Source organism: Lissotriton helveticus, chromosome 5_1 (genome assembly GCF_964261635.1).
Source record: "Lissotriton helveticus chromosome 5_1, aLisHel1.1, whole genome shotgun sequence".
In the NCBI taxonomy this organism is placed as follows: Eukaryota; Metazoa; Chordata; class Amphibia; order Caudata; family Salamandridae; genus Lissotriton; species Lissotriton helveticus.
This window is the reverse complement of record NC_136065.1, coordinates 931,503,321-931,523,930: the sequence shown is the minus strand read 5'-3', so window position 1 is coordinate 931,523,930 and position 20,610 is coordinate 931,503,321. Positions and strand designations below refer to the sequence as shown.

Genomic DNA, 20,610 nt, shown 5'->3' with positions numbered 1-20,610 from the left:
ATGATGTCACCCAAGTGATTCATAGCATGCCATCTGATAAGGCCCTCGGCTCCGATGGCCTCACCACTGCATTTTACAAAACTTATGCTACTGAGCTGGCCCCGCACCTTATAGCAGACTATGAGGAGGCCTAGATGACTGGTGTCCTGCCACCCTCAAAGCGCAAAGCCATTATAATTACACTGCTGAAGCCCGGGAAACCTAGTGCCGAGGTGGACTCTTACAGACCGTTGTCACTAATTAACGTAGAAGTCAACATTTTCGTAAAACTACTTGCAAACAGAATACAGCCACTGCTCCCATTAATTGCTGGCCCAGATCAGTCAGGGTTCATCCCGGAGCGGTCTACGGCGCAGAATCTTCGCACCTTTTTTACTGTATTACACTACTTGCACCCTAATATTAAAGCGATTGCAGCATTTCTAGATGCCACAAAAGTGTTTGATACACTAGAGTGGACATATTTATTCGCTGTCCTGGAGAGAATGGGATTCAGCACTCTCTTCCTAGGCCTCATACGCCTGCTCTACACGGAGCCATTAGCAAGGATTCGTATGAATGGTATGCTATCGAGCCCATTCTGCATCACGAGAGGAACAAGGCAGAGTTGCCCCCTGTCTCCTCTTCTTTTCGCTATAGCGATGGAGCCACTGGCGGCACAGATCAGACAACATCATGCTGACTGGGGGCTAGGGTTCAGCACCAGGGGCCTATTGATCTCACTTTACGCGGATGACATTACCCTGTATATTAACAACCCTGCTGTGAACAAGGCTCCCATTCTCCATAAATTAATAAAATTAGGGAGTTTATCCGGTATATCTGTTAATTGGGCTAAGTCCACTCTCTTTCCGCTTACGAACACCACAATCCCGTTCCCTATTGACTATTCCCTGCAATGGGCTGATGGTCTGGTGAAATATCGGGGCATCTTGCGTAGTCGCGATGTGCAGGAAATTTGGAACATGAACTTCGGATGCGCCATGACTGGCTGGAGGACAGGGTAACAGCATGGAAAAAACGGCCTCACGCCCTGGCTGGGAGCATCGCAGTAGCCAAGATGGTGGTTTTGCCTAAGTTCGTATATCTCTTTGTTAACATTCCAATCCCCCTCACCCAAGCCTTTTTTAACACAATCTGCTCTTTATTGATATCCATGGTGTGGGCGGGCCGACAGGCGCCGGTGTCTTGGAAGCTCCTGACATTACCATTGACCCAGGGCAGACTGGGGGCCCCTGATATCCAGCTGTATGCTTACTGCGTGCAAGCCCAATTCTTGAAGTATTGGCCATATGCCATCCCGTTTCTGCCGCATGTGGCGGTTGAGCTCGATGTTGCAGCACCGGTGCCTCTCCTGGTGGCAGTTTACGGGCCCTACAGACGGTCGCGAGAAGGCATTGACACAGTGGAGAACCTGAGGTGGGAATGGGACAGGCTTCATGATAGAGCGCATCTGCACATACTATATGCCCCATCCATCTGTATAGCTCACAACCCCATGATCTCTGCACTGTTGGAGGGGGCTAACAGATTAATAGCTAGAAACCTGGAACTGCATACATTTGCTGATTTACACTCTGGGGACACATTCAGATCTCCACCTGGAACGACAGAGGGAGGGGCTGGGACTTTTTCGGAGCTGTTTCTTTATTATAAACTAAAGGCATCCTGCAGGCAAAAACACACGACTTTCCCCTCCCTCACCCACATTCATGGCACTTGAAAATGTCATTCAGACTACTTCCCCCCGGAAACTTATAACGCGCCTGTATAGTAACATGCAGAATATCGCACCCCCCTACCCTCCGACCGGCGGCTGGCAACTATCGTAGTAGTCCATAAGGAGGGCAAGCCAAGCACAAACTGTGCTTCCTATAGACTAATCTCACTCCTAAAAATTCTGTTGCTGATGCTATTCACCCTGATGCCCCTGGCGTATTGGATACGGGCAGACCCTCTGGTGACCGGATTGGACTGAAAGGACAAAATATTCCTGTATGCTGACGATATCCTCTTGTACGTGACCAGTCCTGAGTCTACCCTTCCCGGCTGCTTCCTTTATTCCACGTTTATGGGACCTACTCAGAGTTTTGGATCAACTGGGGTATGTCCCTTCTCTACCCCTTATTTGTATTGGCTACAGGTTGGTGCATCCTGGAGGCGCTAGTGGTGGAGCACGCTGGCTTCAAATATCTCCGCCATTATGGTACCAGGCACCCTGATCTCTCACTCTCAGTCAGTCTGTACTGGAATGCTTCAGAGCTGATGTGCAGCACTAGTGGAGGCTCCCGTTATCAATTCTTGGCAGGGTGGCTATGTATAAAATGATGACCTTGCCAAAGCTCCCATATGTACTACATAATTCGCAATATTGGGTTCCGCCTAAGTTCTTTGAATGAGTCAACCAGACGATTTGTCTGCTCCTAAGAGCCGGGGGAACTGCTAGGATAGCACTCCCCAAACTCACGAGGGGGTGGTAGGATGGAGGCATTGCCCTCCCTGAAGTAGCAAAATATTACTGGGCTTTCCAACTGATCCTTATTAATGAGTGGGTTTTCGCCCCTCAGGAGAACACCTCGATTATGGCAAGCCGTAGATCTCTGGGTCTGCAAGGCATTCCGAGAGCACTGTATTCCAAGGGAGGTTGCAGGTCACTCACTGACAAGAGTTGTGGCCTCTGTATGGTGGGTGGCTACTAGATTCCTCGACTGGCCGAGAAAACCCATGGCGATGACACCACTCTGGGACAGTGATATGCTGACAGAGGTGTGGAGGCTCAAGGGAATGGCTAGGTAGAACTTAACTGGATTTCAGCTCTAGGAGACGTGGAGGGGGGCGGGGGGAGCTGGTTGCCTGGGAGACATTGCAGGAGGAGTATGACATGGCACCCGGGGAATTCCTCCGATACTTTCAGCTGAGACCTGCCTTACTAGCGCCCCTGGAACAGTACGCACTATTGAATGACGCATCTCCTCTTGAGGATAGGCTGTTGACTGAACCACTGGGTAAGAGTGCGATCTCCCTTACAGTAATTTGATGAACAACATCCCTGGTCCCCTTGTGAAGCTTCAGTAGGCCTGACTGGTAGATGTAGGAGCTATGGAGGATGAGAAATTGGAGGAAGTGATTCATTCACCCAGGGTGGTGGCCATAACATTGTGCTTTCGATTAGTGCAGTTGCGCTTGTTGAACAGGTCCTACTATACAAGGGTGCTTATGTATAGGATAGGATGGGCTCCCTCCGACAGATGCAACAGGGGGTGTGGGTTACAAGGGGTCTTCCTGAACACTCTTTGAGACTGTCTGAGGCTGAGGGACTTCTGGGCCGGAGTCCGAGAAGGGCATAGGCAGGGAGCTGGTCTCGGGACAGTGACCACGGCTAAAGTGATCATTCTGAATGTTTGTGGGAGAAAAACCCAGGCACGTTCCCCAGACCACTGTCCACTCTGAGTTTCACAGTGGCGAAACAAAAACAAATGTGTGTTTATGATGGGCAGCCGAGCCACTGAGTGTGGAACAATGGCAAATGGAATATGAATATGGATTGGTGGTATAGGGCTGCGAAAGACCAGGTATATAAGGGGACGGGATGCCTCCAAAAGTGGGAAAAGATCTGGCAAAAGTGGGGCCGCTATGGGGACCTTAGTGACGATCCGGTAGGGACTGAATGAGGGCATGTTTTGTTCTTCTACATTTTGGAAGTAGTATATCCTTTATATGTGAGGGGGAGATCTGAGGGGTTGGAAGGCGCATCTGGACAAATTTCCACATATACTGTTGTGGCATCCTGTGAGATACAAAGTGTCGACATTGGGGTTTGAGTTGTGTTTTTTGACAAAGTAAAAATCGTTTAAAAAATAAATGTACATGTTGGTGTAAATAATCTACATGGGCTGGAAAAAAGAGGAGTTAGAACTGTGCAAATAATATATGGGTCATGCAGTGTGAAATATAAAAATAAAGAAAGCAGGCAACTCGATCTGTAATTACTACTTAAAGGATTGCAATAATCATATAATTTACTTACCTGGGAAGAGACTTTCCTCAGTCTCTTTCGATCGAGGGTTGAATTTCCCAATTTCTTGGGATGTGATGTAGTCCACTTATAGACATGGAGAGTGTGTCCAGGAGCCTGAATGAGCTGTGGGTTGAGGTGTGTTCACCATGTAAGGTGAGAGGCCTAGCCATATTGTTAGATCTGTTTGTTATTAGACCAATACAGAATTATGTTAAAAAAATTGTAAAATACGAACGGTTAGGTGTGGAGACTGTCCAGAAAGAATGGTCCTGTTTACAATCCATAGTTGAGAATATTGTCGTCACTAGTTGACCCCATGACACAATTTTACTTCTTTTCAGAAATTCTTATTTACCCGAACGAGAAGTCGCCGCACATTTCTGTATTCTCACTAATCTACAATGCCTATCTTAGATCGGGCACTTTGAGATAATGTCAAAAAGAGGTTAAGGTGATTTTGCTCCTCGCACTCAACGTGTGCATTTTAACTATGGATTAATTATACAACTCTAGATGCATAGTGATAACCCAAATTTGGTGTCGAATAATTTTGTTGTTCCTTTGTCAATTGCTTTTTTTGAATATACAGAGCTTTCTCGTTTTTCAATGTTGTGTGATCACAACAATCACAGAGAGCTTTGTCATGTTATGTGACAACTACATACAGAGTTCACAACCATCATACGTTTCTTGGCTCAGAAGCATAGCAAGCAAAGAAGGCAAGCGTATGTAGGAACAAGTAAAGGCTTGGCCAAAGAGCCAGGTTTTAATACAGGAAGACTTTTTTGTTACATATAGTTTCCATTATAAAATACCGTAGCTCTGCTGAGCATATTGAAACCTAAGGCCAACAGTCCTATGTTTTATAACATTAGGAAGACTAGAAGATTAGCTGTAGAGAAATGAAAACAGTACAATGAGACCTAAATTGAATATTGCGCTTTATCTTTAACCAGTGGAGACATGGTAGTAAGGTGCAAAATCAGGAGAATCTAGTTGCCCTCAATAACAGGTGGGCAGCAGTATTCTAGATAACCCGAAGTTGATGGAGTAGAAAGTTTCAGAACCCCAAATAAAGGGAATGAGGTTAATCTCTGCTCTCATTGACTCGAAGAGAGCAGATGTATTACGTTTTTTCCTTCCTCTGATAGAAATGAAAAAACCTTTTTCATTACTTCCAGATGGAAAGCATAGGCACATTTAACAAATGAAACCTAGCCTTCCAGAGAGAGCTTATTGTAATGGTTTTGAGAGAAGGGGAAAGTGAGCCCGTCCCTGCTGGCCAGTAGGAATCTAGCCATAAATCAATCATTAATTATCAAAATTTCAGTTTTCGGGGGAGGAGCTTTGCGCGATTCCAAGATGGACGCGTGAGCTAAGGGCTCCCGATACGCCTCCCGCGACTATCCTGTGCAAGATCCTGATTTTGACGATGGGTGCTCTTTATTGAAGCCCTGCTGATGCCAGCGTTCTTTTCAGAAATCGATTTGGCCGTCGGATACTGGACCTGCTGCGCTTTGAACTTTGAGGCCTATATCGTATGCCAGCCGGGGGCTTGAGTCCCCGAGGTACCCAGGTGGCAATCGAACAACAACGGCTGATAAGCCACGCCCGCTGCCCCTGGTGTACTTTCGGTTTCGTTTCTTCTCTTTGTTGTGAACGCTCACTTCCAGATCCGAGTTCCGATTCTGCTATCGCTGCCAGCCTGCTGCTTATGCTGTGCCCTTATCCACTCGCAGTTCAGAGCCTGCCACGACGGAGTTCGCTTTGCCTTGATTCTACAATTCCCGTTGGAGCTCCTTCCACGACATGACGGGCAGAACAGTCGTTGAGAGGCGCGGCAATAGAGGCTCGTCCCGAGGGGGGGTCACCCAATCTCAGACCATTGATCGATTTACTCGACCACGGGGCTCCCCGGGCGGACTGAGTGGTGCCCTGGAAGAAGCTGGGGATGGTGCTCCTGATGACGAGGAGCCAACGTTGAAGGATGTCATGGGCGCTATTGCGAGTGTCCAATCCGCCATGGGTCAGCAATATGAAACTCTAGCGGCTAAGATTGATACGGTGGCGATTGATGTCACCCTCATCAGAGCGGACCTTGGGAAAACAAATGAGCGTGTCAAATCTCTCGATCTCAAGACTGCTAGTTTGACCACGGATGTCTCGGACCTTCAGACCACGGTCCGCCATCTTAGGACTACTTGTGACCTGTTTGCCAATCGGTTGGAAGATTTCGAGGGCCGGGCCAGGCGCAATAACGTCCGCATTGTGGGTGTCCCGGAGACTTCTGCTGACATGCCTGTTGATATCCTGGTGGAGGACCTCGTGTTGAAGCATCTAGTGCCGAAAGGCCTCAGTAAATTCTTCGCTGTGGAGCGCGCCCACCGTGTTCCGGGTGGCAAGCCAAAGTCGGGAGCCGCTCCGCGGCCCATAATTGCTAGACTTTTCAACTTTCGTGATAGGGACGCTATCCTGCAAGCTTCGCGCACCAATGGGCCCACTAAATTTGAGAACGTTTCAATTAGTTTTTACCCTGACTTTACTCAGGCAGTTCAGAAACAGAGGATGGACTTTACGGGTGTGAAGAGACGACTCAGGGACCTGGGACTGAAATATGCTATGCTCTTCCCGGCCCGCCTGAGAATCGAACATGCTGATCGTGCATTCTTCTTTGACCGCCCTGAGGTGGTTAGTGAATGGTTAGACACTTTGTCGACGCATCATGAGGGCCCGGAGGACTCGAGAGGCGCTGAGGGAGGCGTGGAGGGCCAGGAGCAGTGAGTCTACATCGGCGAGCCATTATCCGCTGCAGCGGCTTAGAGACTTTGTTTCAAGCATTGTGTGAATGCCCGGGGGTGGGGGGGGTTCGGGGATCTTCCTCCTCTGGGGACTTTTTCTCTCTTTCTGTGGATTAGTTCAATGGGGCGACAGGCACACTGCAAGTTGGGGTGGCTATTAGGTCTACCGCAGGGGTGCAGGGAGGGGGGTTTGAATTTGATGGGTTCCTTGGGGGTGGTGGTGGGGTTCTTTTCTTTTTGTTGGTTTCGAGGCTGTGCTTTGCTTTACAATTGCTTTCATATGTCTGTTTCGGGATGGGTGGGGCGGTCGGTCTTCTTCCGGGATGGGGGGTAGGGGACTCAGGGTGTTGAGCTGGAATGTTAACGGTCTTGGGGACAGGATAAAACGTGGGGTTGTGCTGCAATATTTGAAGAGACACACCCCAGATGTGGTCTTGCTTCAGGAGACCCATTTGGTGGGCAATACTTGTCATGCATTGGATAGAAGAGGCTATCGATTGGTGGCACATTCCGGCTTTACTTCAGGATCAAGAGGGGTTGGTATCCTGGTCAGGAATTCCCTTCCCCTGGAGATAGATAGCACGGTGCTGGATGACAGGGGCCGCTATGCTGGCATTACGGGGAGATGGGAGGGGAAATTGATTTCCATAATGTCTATTTATGTTCCGCCTGGGCTGCAATCTACCACATTCACCGACTTGGGTGAGGTTGTCCTTGGTTTGCCCGATGGCTTACTGGTGTTGGGTGGGGACTTTAACTCTGTGGCGAATGGAGAGAGTGATCGTAGCCCCCCCAGGCTCCTCCCTGCCTCGCAGTTGTGGTTGGGGAAATTCTTGGATGCCTTTGGTTTGGCCGACTGCTGGAGGCAGCTGCACCCTGGCCGGCTTCAGTACACTTTCCACTCGGGGGCTCATGGCAGTCTCTCGAGAATTGACTATTTCCTCGTGCCGGTGGTGCAGTTGCTCTCTGTGCGTGAAATTAAACACTTGGCTAGAGGGATCTCAGACCACTCCCCGATATGGCTTCACTTGGATATCTGTTTGGGGAATGGGGGCAGAATTGCCCCGATAAACCCATGGCATTTTCAGGACCCTAAGATCATAGCAGAGGTGGTCAAGTGCATGAATTTTTGCATTTTGCTGAAAATGAGGGATCGGTGTCTTCCCCGGTCTCCTTATGGGAGGCCTATAAAACTGTTATCCGTGGTCAGACTTTATCCCTAATTGCTGACAAGAAGCGGCGCAGACAAGAAGAGGTGGTGAGATTGGAGTCTGAGATTACTGTGTTGGAGGAGCGGTTGGAAGCTGAGGTTACGCCTGAGACGCTGCATGTTTTGGCTCTTAAGCAATCTGATTACAGAGCCTTGGTTACTACCTCGGCTGAGGCACTGCATCGTATGCAACAGGGGCGTCTGTACGACGTGGGTGACAAAGCGGGGAAGTTGATCGCATGGCTGGATAAGCGAGACAGACTGAATCGTGTGGTGCCTGTGGTTGAGAGAATTGATGGAGTGCGAGTCGTGGACCCGGTTGAGATAGTTGAGGTGTTTGCCCAGCACTTTCGGGTTGTGTATGCGCCGGTTTCGGGCTTGCCGGAGGAGGACTCGCGCTTGCTACTTCGTGATCTTGAGCTGCCCAGTCTCGCGGAATCGGACGGGGTTTTAATGGAGGCTGATTTCTCCATCGACGAGGTCGCGCTCGCTATTCGCTCTCTTCGTTCAGGAAAAGCTTCGGGCCCTAACGGCATACCGGTCGAGCTGTATAAGCTATGCCCAGATAAAATGGCGCTGTATCTGCTGAGTATGTTTGCGGCGTCGCGTGACCTCGGCTGTCTTCCTAGAGACCAGAGGCTAGCTTCTATTGTGGTCATTCATAAAGACGGCAAACCCCGTGAGTGCTATTCCTCGTATCGCCCGATTTCGCTTTTGAACGCGGAACCCAACATATTGGCGAAACTACTGGCAAACCGACTAGCCACGGTGATTAGCGGACTGGTTCACCCTGATCAGTCCGGTTTTATCCCCCAGCGTAATACTGCACTCAATCTTCGTCGACTGCATGGCGTCATAGCGAGGGCGGGATCTCTTGGTGAGCCGGCCATCTTGGTTTCTCTTGATGCTTCGATGGCTTTTGATACGGTTGAGTGGCCATATTTGTGGGCTACTCTCGCCAAGTTCGGTTTTGGCCCAAAATTTATTGCATGGGTTAAACTCCTGTATGAGCAACCGTTGGCGCATGTGGTGGTAAATGGTAGAGCTTCAAGGCCCTTCACTCTTGGGCGAGGCACGAGGCAGGGCTGTCCTTTGTCACCGCTGTTGTTCGCCCTCGCGCTCGAGCCGCTGGCCGCCTGGCTCCGGTGGGAGCACTCCTTGAAGGGTATTCGGTGGTCCCCTGATTTTGAAGACCGTGTCTCATTATATGCCGACGACATTTTGTTGTATTTGACGTCCCCCCGTAAGTCATTGGGAGTCCTCTTTGATGTCCTGCGTTCCTTTGGATGTAACTCCGGGTTGGTTATCAACTGGTCCAAATCCTGTATTTTCCCGCTTACCTGTGACCCTCTCTCTTTGCCCCGAGTGTGCCCGATCCCGGTCCGCACCGAGGGTTTTAAGTATTTGGGTATTTATATTTCACTTGACCCTGTATTGCGCTATGATCGGAATCTGTTGCCTCCACTCGCCCGACTTCGGTCGGACGTTGCGGCTTGGTGTAATCTGCCCTTATCCCCCCTGGGACGGGCGGCCCTGTTTAAAATGATGTCTCTTCCCCGGTTCTTATATGCTGTGCAAAATACACTTGACCTAGTGCCGGCTGGCTATTTCCGCGAAATTGAGGGCCTCCAAAGGAAGCTGGTATGGGCTGGCCGGCCTCGTATTGCGTTGACTAAGCTCACGTTACCCTGGTACGATGGGGGCATTGCGTTACCTGATATACGACGGTATTATTGGGCATCTCAACTGAGTGCTGTGAATCATGCTATGTATGGTCCAGTTCCGAACCCTGCTTACGAAATGGACCGGTGGCTCTTGCCCGGGGGAAATTATTACAGGGCGTTCTATTCTCGGGGTGCTAGGAAGAACTTGACGGGACCCACTGGAGTGGCGGTGCGGGTATGGGGCAGCGGACCGCGGCTACCGGATGGACAGATAGGCTGACCAGAGCGACCCCTCTATTTGCCGCGGAGAGGCTGGGTGAGTTGTGGACCTCAAAAGGGTTTGATAGATGGGACCTCATCGGGATCAGTAAGTTGGATGACCTCTGGGTTAAGGACAGGGTTAAGTCCTTTGCTGTATTGCAACAGGAATATGGTTTGTCTGATTCGGAGTTTTTCCGGTACCTTCAGGTTCGTCATGCCATTGGGTCGGTTTTTCCGGCTGGGTCTGCCATCCCGGAGAGCTCCCCCCTGGAAGACAGGGTGCTGGATGGACATGTGCCGGACAGCACTATCTCTCTTATATATAAGAAGCTTATTAATACTCGGTCGGATTTGCTGCTTGATCTGCGTACATCCTGGACTGATGACGGACTGGAGCTGGATGATGAGGATTGGCAGGCCGCGATATCCTCTCCTAAGGAGGTTGCGATTCCGGCGCGTCTGCGACTCGTTCAGCTGAAAATTCTACACCGGGTCTATGTCACGGGTCCCCGACTGATGCATATGGGTTTTTCAGAGGATGGATTGTGTCGGCGGGGCTGTGGTATGCTTGCTACCTTCCTCCATATTATATGGGAGTGTCCGGAGGTTGTATCTTTTTGGAATGGAGTGTATGCGGTGATGAGTGAAGTTACGCAAGTTCAGTTGCTGCCTGAAGCCCGGCGTTGTCTTTTGAATGTATGGGAGCCGACTGATTGTAATGTTGCTCAGACTCAATGGGTGACGCTGGGGACCATGGTTGCAAGGAGGGACATTGCACAATTGTGGGGATCTCAGAGGGCTCCATCGGTCTCCGGGTGGGAAGATAGTATGGACTGGTGCATGTTCAAGGAAAAGATTGTGTATGTCTCCCGTGGCAGGCCCAAAAAATGGGGTAGGATATGGGGCCAATGGAACTCGTTCCGTGGGGATGTCTGCGACCCCCCCTTTCACTGATCCCCCTGATACTCCCTGTTCCCCTTAGCTGTGTGTTTCGGCTCTTTCTCGTGCTGTATTTTTGTTATACCGCTGGCGCTGGGTCCCCCCTCTCCCCCCTCCCTTTTTCTTTTATCCTCTGTAGATTCTCCTGTCTTTCCCTGCTGTTTTAGGTCTGACTCGCCCCGCATCTCATGACACAGACGTAACAATTTGGGCATAGCCTTGTCTTTTTCTTCTTCGTTTGTTTAGTTGTTTTGAAAAATGAAACCTTTTTCTATCCTGTCGTTTTGTGATTGATCGATGTCATGCACCATGGCTGCCGGACCCCTGGTTGTCGGCTGATGAGCTGTGTACCTTAACGTTGTTTTGAGATGCTGCATCGGCCGGCCAAGAGGGTTGTAGGCACATCTTTGTTTCTATTTGTCTCTTGCAAATAAAGGTTTGTAAAAAAAAAAAAAAATTCTGTTTTCTCTGCATTAAACTTTAGGTTGTTGCTGCCCATCCACTACTAAATACATTTTATGATTTGTTAAAAAGCCTGGTGCTTGGAAGGATTTCCAGCCAGACATAAGCTTGACTGTGTGTCATCAGCGTCATGTAATTATGTAAGCCTTGATTTGGAAGGGCTCTCTCTAAAAGGCTCACATAAATGCCGGGTCTGGTGAGTTAGTGGCTAATGCGTCCACTGTAGGAGGCCATGTTTGACCTCATGGTCACAGGTTCAAATCCCGCCGGGTCCCCTGAGCCTTTCATCTTTCTGAGGTCGATAAAATGAGTACCATTGAGCTGGGTAACAATAAAACATTTGTTATTCAGCGCCAAGATGCCTACGTGAATTTGCGCTTTACAAATACACGTTATGTTATGTTAAATGTTAAAATGAGGGAATAGGAAATCCAGAGGGATTCAAGGACAAATTGGTAGTTTCTACTTATTGTAAAGAGTAAGGTTTACAGCCATAGATACACTTTAGGCCAGGTGCTTTGGAATAGTCCAGCTGTATGGCATGATTTACTGTGTCATATGCTGCTGACAAATCCATTAGGATTAAGGCATTGGCTTGGCCCTGATTTAATTGCATTCTTAAATCATCAGCTGTGGAGATGTCAGACTAGAAAAAGGTTAGTGGATGAAAGATCATCTTCTACGAGTTGTGAGAAAACTGTTGGGATTGAAGCACTGAGTTGTGGTACTACTTTGGTTTAATAACGTGTTTTTCTCTTTAAATTATTAGTTGTTACGCTACTAACTGCATTTCGACAAACTCAGGCTATTACTTTTGAAATCTACCTAAATGAAACGTTAGGCAAAAACTGCTCCTCTTTAGGAATGTATCAGAAAATTAATTTTAGTTATAGACATATCACATTTTTATTATCCAATAATACCAATATACCCCGTTATATGGGTATTTCACAAAGTCACATACCTTTCAGGAGTATAAAATAGAAAATTGGAAGAGTTCGAGTTAAAAAGAGAGAAATTTTCTTGCCGAATTTGCAATGAATATGTACGGATGTTTTTTTGCCACTGGTTCATAGCTGGCGTCATTCTTTGGTGCAGGGAAATGGGCTGCATGAAGTAGGGTTGTTGTGTCAAGTCCAAAAGTGCCATGTTATTTCAGGAACGGGGAGACTGGTGAAAATCATATGCATAAAACACATTTGCCGAAATATTGCGTAATGTCGGATTGAAAATGTGCTGTAAAAATTCTCCCATCGAGGCAAGCCTTGTGCAAAGCAATGAGTTAAGTTTTTGGAGCTTGTGTTATGAATAAAGCAGTCTCTCTGTGATGTAGATATGCTAATGTTTAACGTTAGATTAGAATTCTATTTTCTAATTGGGGGTGCAGTTTTTGAGTGATGCATTATTTTTGATTCATTTCACGATGATTTCCAGGGGAGTCAAACTTTGCAACTTTAGATTAACATTTAGTGACAGGTGAGGGTTTAAGCTTTTTATAAAAACGAAGCTGTTATTATTAATGTGAGGATTTTTCAAAAAGTACAAACTTGGGCCTTGTGAGGCCATTCAAGTACAGCATTATTACGCTGGGCCGCTAGACATCTTGATTAGTAATAGTTTGTGTCTGTGTTGAAACAACCAAGTACCCCTTGAATTGTGGGGCAATTGTGTATGTTATCAGTTTTACAGCTTTTAGTATAGTATTACAAATGAAGCTGTGTTCAGCGCCTCTCACTATCTTACCTATGTCTGCCATTCCTTTCTTGTGTGCCATCACAAATATTTTAGCTTTTTTATGTTGCCGTTTTGTATTTCCAGAGATGTGTTTGACAACTTTCAACGTTACATTATTCCTCTTCTATTGTTTCTCAACAGATCTGTGTATGATGACCTGCCAAATGCACACCAAAGGTTCATGGAAAAACTTGATGCTCGTATTCGGAATCATGACAGAGAAATTGAAAAGATGTGCAATTTTCACCACCAGGGATTTGTTGATGCTATTACAGAACTTCTTAAAGTAAGGGCAGAGGCAGAAAAGTTAAAGGTAAGAAGGAGACTGAAATTATTTGGATTCATATTTTAAGAGACTAAGCCCGGGACTGGCAAGTACATTTCTGGGAACATTTTGAGATCTGAACCAATAGATTTGTCATTTTTGTAGCCTTTTATTGGATTAAGGCTGTGCAGGTTAGAATTGATAACATGAAAACAAAAAATTGCTATTGTAGTGTGTACCCTGACCACTATTTCAGCTGTGTATAATTCCGACATATAAGTTTAAATGTCTGTTTCTTCTCTAGTAGTTTAATGATCTTAAAAAAAACTGTGAATTAAGAAAATGTTATCAAAATAGAGCTCAGTCAGAATCATCTGCCATTGCAAGTGCCCTTATGGTGAGATTTAGTATTTTTCCTGTCTTTTAATATTGACAGTTCAGAAAGTAGCCTCTCAGTTCCCCTTGATACCCCAGAAAATATTGGGTCATGTAACGAACTTAGATGTTTTGAAATGTTATCTTTATGCACTTGTTACCTTGTAAGACCTTTTCACACAATCCTTCTTCACAAGGGTAGAATAGCAGAAGACTAGGTCCTGAGTAAAAAAAATAATTCAATTCTCCTATATTTCCTAAACATTAAGTAAAATTACGGGTCTGACTTTGAGGGAAAACTGTTTAAGAGGCAAACTATGCGAGATCCTACAACATTTCTGTATTTCCCCACTTCTGTTCATACATGCTTTGAGCACCAATAACTTATAATGGATTAAAATCACATTATTACAAAAGCTCTTTGTTCAGAAAGGACTAATTTAGTTTGAAAACTTACCAGAAAGTAGACTCGAACCGCAGTTTTCAAATGTGATTGATTTGTGCAGTGAGACGTGTGTTGGGTAAGTGTTTAGCACTTGAAAAATAGTCTGATTCTACCACTGTTTATTCGCACGGGCTGGTGTGACCAGGCCCTTTTAGCTCTCTTTACACTTCGGAAGGGAAAATATGCACACCAGACAGAATGAGTATAGTTCAACAGAGGTTATGATTAGAAAACCATTATATAAAGATATTCAGATAACAAGGGACCAAATACAAGCGTCAATGAGGTCATTGAGCATCTTTGTTTTGAAATTAATGAGATTTTTAATAAACTAGAATGTGCTTCCTTATTATGATGACCTAATGAGTCACTTTTTATGTGGGAAAATCTGAGGTTGAGCTCTGCCTGCACCTGCAGCATGAAAATGTTGCTGTGGCTTGGAGATTTCAACGTTTGATGTTAATCAACCACCCAGTGCTTGCATTCAGCAAAGTATGAATGTTTAATTACCAGAAAATGCAATTGCCATTTCTTGCAGACAATGAATGGCACATAGAGCTCATTGAGGTTATCAAAAAGGGACCAGTGGTCAATTGGGTCAATGGTTTGAATTGTTTGACAGACCCACAGAAACAACTAAGGTTCAAAAATCCCAAGTAAATTTGAGAAGTTTGCCACAGAATCTGTTAGAAAGAACTGTCAGAACTAATTAAAGTTAACAAAAGCCCTTTGCGATCAAAAGTTCAAGTTCAAGCTGTAGAGTTAATTTGAATTTGCATTTCTTTGTCCTAAGTTTCTCATGAAGTATGATCTGATTACAAGGGTGAGCAGTTACATCAGGGCAATATGTGCATATTTGTCTAACAAAGGTGAAATTATTTTTAAGGTTCAAGTTATTGATACTAACCGAAGGCTTCAAGATGCTGGGAAAGAGGTGAGAATATACTAAGTCTTTCTCGCAGTACATTTACCGAACATTTTGATTCTCTTTTCTAACACACATATGTGCATAACTATGCATGTTTATTTTTAATTCTTAAGATGATATCCCAAACTGAGGCTGGTATCCGGTGTAGAATCCAGCAAAGAAATATTGCAACCGTAGTGGATAGACTGCAGCTGTGTCTTCCAGGTTGGTTTCCGAGATTTCATCTTAGTGTCATTACTGAGTGCGAAGATTGTTTGCCTTAGTTTGTTTGATTAGTTCTCTCTAACTGCTGTTCCCTGCCAGTGCATTGTACATTGTTGTGTAAAGCATCACACAGTTGCAGCACCTCTATCGTTAACATATTTTTGTTTGCAAGTTCTGTATTTGTAATCACGTGTCAAAGATAAAGGGGCTGTCTGCTCTCTCTTTGTGGCACTATTTAGAAACACAAAATAGGCTAGTTCAAAAAAACATTGTGACTTTTATCCTCAAGTAGCAAACAAAGCCGCTTGACATTATGAACTCCAAGAAGCTCCTGCATGTGAAAACCACGATGGCGAATTATCATTTTGTGGCCGCTGCGGCCTGAACACATTAAAAGAAAGAAAATTGTATTTGCCAAGTTCATAGCCCTTGCCACACAAACAGAAGCAGGATTAGTTACTGTTCGCCGGCGAATCGACCCAGCGAAGAATAGAAAATAGAAACTTTATGCCACGGGAGCAATAGGCACGGAATTGAAAGATACACTATATAGGGTGCAAGCTGTACCACAATGGATGCCGTTATCTGGTTTATTAGGCTTTAGTAATGGAATAGTAAAATGTAGCTGAATTGCACTTCTGCTGACACACTCTTTACTCTTTAACCTCGCATTGTTTAGTAAGTAGTGTAACACACCATCACAAGTGAATATGCAACTTTTTCTTATCTGTGCATCCCTCAGTCGATTTCTAGATCGTTTGAAGACTATACTAAAATATATATAACCTCAGATAAGAAAACAAACGTTTATCAAAAATACAACTGAATTATATATCAATATATATACAAGCCGCTGCACATAGGTAGGAAAGAATTATTGATGCTGGCACGCAGATCTAGATTTAAACGTGTGGCTAAAATCCGCAAATACAGATTATGTAACGCCCACCCCCTTCCCCCATTGCCATTTCCACACTTTGCTGGATTAGTGCACAGCTCAGCGTAGTTTGCTTTGTGCTTTCGTGCACCCAAGAGCGATGTCTTAATTAAGCAATAATCCATGACAGGCTGTACTTTGTTATGAATATCGTCACGCCTAGCTTAGGTTATGTGGCAGGGGGCCAGGGGCCAGCCGCCTTTAGCCCTTAGAAGTGTCAATAACATTCAACTGATCCGTTGTTCCCTTTCCGTTTTTTAAGTGATTTGTAATGCTAAGCATCATTTTTTAATGGAATATCTATGGCACATGACTGGGGAAATGAGTAACAAGTGCAGCCCAAGTAAACACTTCATTTGAATTTTATTACGGGTCTTATTTAGGACTTTATTGGAAACCAGCTCAAAATTAAATGAGTAAACGTGAGGATACGTGCCGAGTATCAGCTCCTTATTAAATAATATTCTAATGACGGTAATGATCCGTTTGATTTAATCAATAGCACTGATGTTCTTCATATGGCCCTTTTTACAGGCATTTTAGTTTGCATTTTCACAATAAAAGTTACTTAATCATCATATAAAACACGTAGCCTTGCTGTTCTTCAAATGGCCCTTTTCTACAAACAATTTTAGTTTGCAATTTTTACTATAAAAGTTACTTCATCATCATATGAAACAAAAAAGTAAGAATATATCTGAAATATTTTGTTTGGAAAGATCGACATTTTATAATTTGTTAAGGTTTTCTTTGCTGATCAATAGTAGCAGTACTAAAATAGTAAGGCACAACTGCAATTCCCATTGAACTCTGGGCTATGGGTTGGGGGATTTGGACTTCTCAAAGAAGAGTAGTCCAGTAACCAAGGAGCCTCCCAATGATATAGGAAGGCACAGGATATTGCGAACATTTTCTTGAATGCACCTTTATCGCCATATATTTTTCTTCGTTTGCAGTTGAGTTTTTCAAGCTCTCCTGCTTCATATGTTATTTTGCTCCTCACAGAGATGCAGTATCAGAGCGAGAGTTCCGTGAGGAAAAAAAGAAGAGCAGTCGAATAGTGGTTCCAAGATTACATTTTAAACCCAATCTGGGCAGGTTTCATCCAGGTTTGTGATAATGAACTAGGCTTTCACCTTTGATCATGGTATCTACGAGTACATTGGGTACCCACAAAGGATGCCATCTGTAGCTGGCACAGCCAGTCACAAGTGCCAGGGTCCGCAGTGGCTGGTATGGAAGGTGAACAATAGTCTGCACCGAAGGGGCAAATGATCCAGCCTCGCCTTCTGTTTTAATTCTCACCATGCCCGCACTGTGCATGCCACCATGTCTATCTGAGTTTTTGGCTACTTAGGGGTAAGGTATAGAGCTGTCTGCAAGGGGCGGCATGATCATGTTCAGGTGCCGTATGCGGTTGAAACGGTGTAGTATAGAGCCAGTAAATGGGCAAATTGATCTTGTGCACTAAAGAAGTTTATGTCCCTATCTGGGGATCCAATTCCGCCCTGTTCAAAGGGGAATGTCATTATTTCCCATGCCTCCTGAGGTTGCCGAGCTACCCAGCCAGTATTATGAGGTGTGACCTAAGCCACAGCAGCACAGTTATTGGCAAATTAATGAACAAATACAGAAATGTAGGAAGGATCACTGTCTTGTCAATAGCTAATGTCCCAGTGAGGGAGAACAGGAGTTTCATCCATCTGTCTACATGATCCAGAAGCCAGGACATCAGTCTGCCGTAGTTAGCTTGCCAGCGCTCATCAAGGTCCCGACTAAGCCAGATCACCAGGTAGCGGAGCGGGTCCAGTGCCCATGTCAGGAGAAATTCGGAACCAAACCTTCAGGCGCCGTCGTAAGGGGGAACAGAATAGATTTGGCCCAATTTATGTTTATACATGCAATACTGCCGAATTGGGTGAGCTCACTGATAAGCTGATCCACATTGTTGTGAGTATCCCCGATATACAAAGTGACATCATATGCATACATGGAAACCAGGACTCTGCGTGGAGTAAACGCCACCACTTGATGGGAGTGGGGCTGCCGCAACCTAGCTTCCAAATGTTCCTTGCAATCGCAAATATTAGGGGCTCTAGGAGCCATCCTTTCTGGGTGCTCCGAGATATGTTTAATGGAGGGGTTATCATTCCACTGGCAGAAGGCCGGGTTTAGAGAAGTTCTATCAGTCTTGTGACCTTAGTAGCTGTAATAGGAGCAGGCATTGCAGCGAATCGAATGGCTTAGTTACATCTAAGAAGACTGCGACTGCACTGAGGCTGGGGTCAATCGTGTGCAGGATAGGAAAAAAAATACGCACATTGTTAGCCGTTGTCTGGCCGGGTACCTACCCAGACTGATCAGGCCACACTATGCTCGGCAGAAGCAGGCGGAGCCTTGAGGCTATCACTTTTACTAGAATTTTATTATCCGTGTTTATCATGGAGACCTGATCCCAGAGGGCACCTGCTGGTAGACGCCAGAGAAAGCGCGCAATACCTACTCTGGGGGACTCATTTCCAACAGGACCGGGCATGATTGGACAATATCTGCAGGAGGTGTATAACATTATGTTCCACGTGCCCTTATCTCTAGTGGTCAGCCAGCAGTCCATTCTTGGCCACATATTGTGTGTAGGTGTAATGCAAGTGCACTCTACGCTGCTTGCTTGTCGAGAATGCCAAATATCAGTGAGGTTGTTATCTGTTATGATGACACCTAGTTGTGTGGCGACGTTCGGGTTGTGGAAATTGCATACTAATCAACGTGGTTGTCAGTAGTTAACACACATATCAAGAATTGCAAAAATTCAAGCATTTGACAACTGAACTTTTTAGCACTACCAGGAATTTACTTTTACGATTATTTGGAATAAATCAGATCAAATGATATGTCTGAGAAACTTTTTATCCACAGTTCTTGAAATGTTCAGCAAAGTTACGCATTTGTGCACCACAACTGACAACAGTAGCGTTTTTTTTTTTTTTAATAAATATTTTTATTGGCATTTTGTAACTGGTATTATTCATTACATAACATTCAAATGTAATGATACATACACAGTGCATCATAAGTCATACAATATTTGTGTAAATTTCCATACTGCTTGTCGTTTCTACGTCCGTTATTCATTGACTACATAGCTACAGTGTGTTATTGTAAACGTCGCTTTATCTTTGGCACAAACCTTTATTATCTGACATCGGCTCCTCCTGAGGGGGCACAGATGTTGCCCCGGAAAGCATTTTATTTTCCCAATACTCGTGTAGATTACTTGGGGCTCCCTCTATGCACATAGACTGCTTTCTCTGCTACCATTGTGGTGTCCATATCACAGCACCATTGGCGATAGGTAGGAGTATTCCCCGTTCCCCAGTGTTGTGCTATATTTCGTTTCGCTATCACCATACCTAAAGTCGCCCAGTCTTGAGCCCTATGGTTTAGATCTGTAGACTCCCAAATATTAAGTAGACATCTCTTCAGCTCCGGCAGGACACCATCCCCACCAACCTGTGAAATCATGTGCATGACCACCTCCCAGTAAGGTGTGATTCCTGGGCAGTCCTATAGTGTGTGGTAGAATGTGCCTGGTAGACCACACTGTCTCGGGCAGAGTGGTGTGCCCGCCCGACCTAGTCGGTGCATAGTTATTTGTGTGTAGTAGATTCGGTGGAGGATTTTTAGTTGTACTAATTTTAATTTGGAGGGTATTATAATCTTTCGCGGGGACGCATTGCCTCCTGCCAATCTATATCATCCAGTTCTCCTACGTCAGTCTGCCAATGCTTCTTAAGGGTTGTCGTGGGGTCTGGTTGGTTGTTTATGATTTTTCAATAGGTTTGGGAAATGGCTTTTTTACTCAGGTAATCCGTTAAGAGTCTGTCCTCTAACGTCAAGGCCTCTGGTAGTTGCGTACTGGTGGAATAACCCCATGAGTGCGTGTCTAATGTGCACATATCGAAAAGTTTCCGTTGGTGTCAGTCCATATGTTGCTTGAAGTTGGGAGAAGGCAATGACCCCACCCTTCTTCCACAGATCCCCTATCTTTGAGATACCTATTAGGTCCCACTGCCTGAACCCCTTGGTGTTGCGTAGTTTGCCTAACCGTCGTGTTTCCCAGAGCGGTGTGGCCTGTGTTAGAACCCCTTCCCATCCTAACGCTCATTGTGCAGAGAACCAAATTCAGACGGTGTGTGCTGTTGGACCTGTGAGAGTGTTCCAATTTGATTTATTGTACAGTACCCCCATGACGCCCTCTGCCTCAAGGGCATGTCTATCCATGCGGAACGCTGGTTCCTCTTGGGAGGCGTGAAGCCACTGGTTTATTACGGTGAGCTGTGAAGCCCAGTAATACACTTTTATATTTGGAA

At 45.6% G+C, this 20,610-nt stretch overlaps 1 protein-coding gene across 3 annotated transcripts in view; it reads left to right on the top strand.

The window, feature by feature from the left end:
* EXOC6 (exocyst complex component 6) overlaps positions 1-20,610 on the top strand; it is a 1,337,279-nt gene that overhangs the window by 305,433 nt on the left and 1,011,236 nt on the right. For all 3 annotated transcript variants that reach the window (XM_078643405.1, XM_078643403.1, XM_078643404.1), the window contains exons 2-4: positions 13,228-13,399; positions 15,058-15,105; positions 15,213-15,303. In XM_078643405.1, coding sequence (XP_078499531.1) covers positions 13,228-13,399; positions 15,058-15,105; positions 15,213-15,303 — 311 coding nt within the window. The remainder of the gene's footprint in view (positions 1-13,227; positions 13,400-15,057; positions 15,106-15,212; positions 15,304-20,610) is intronic.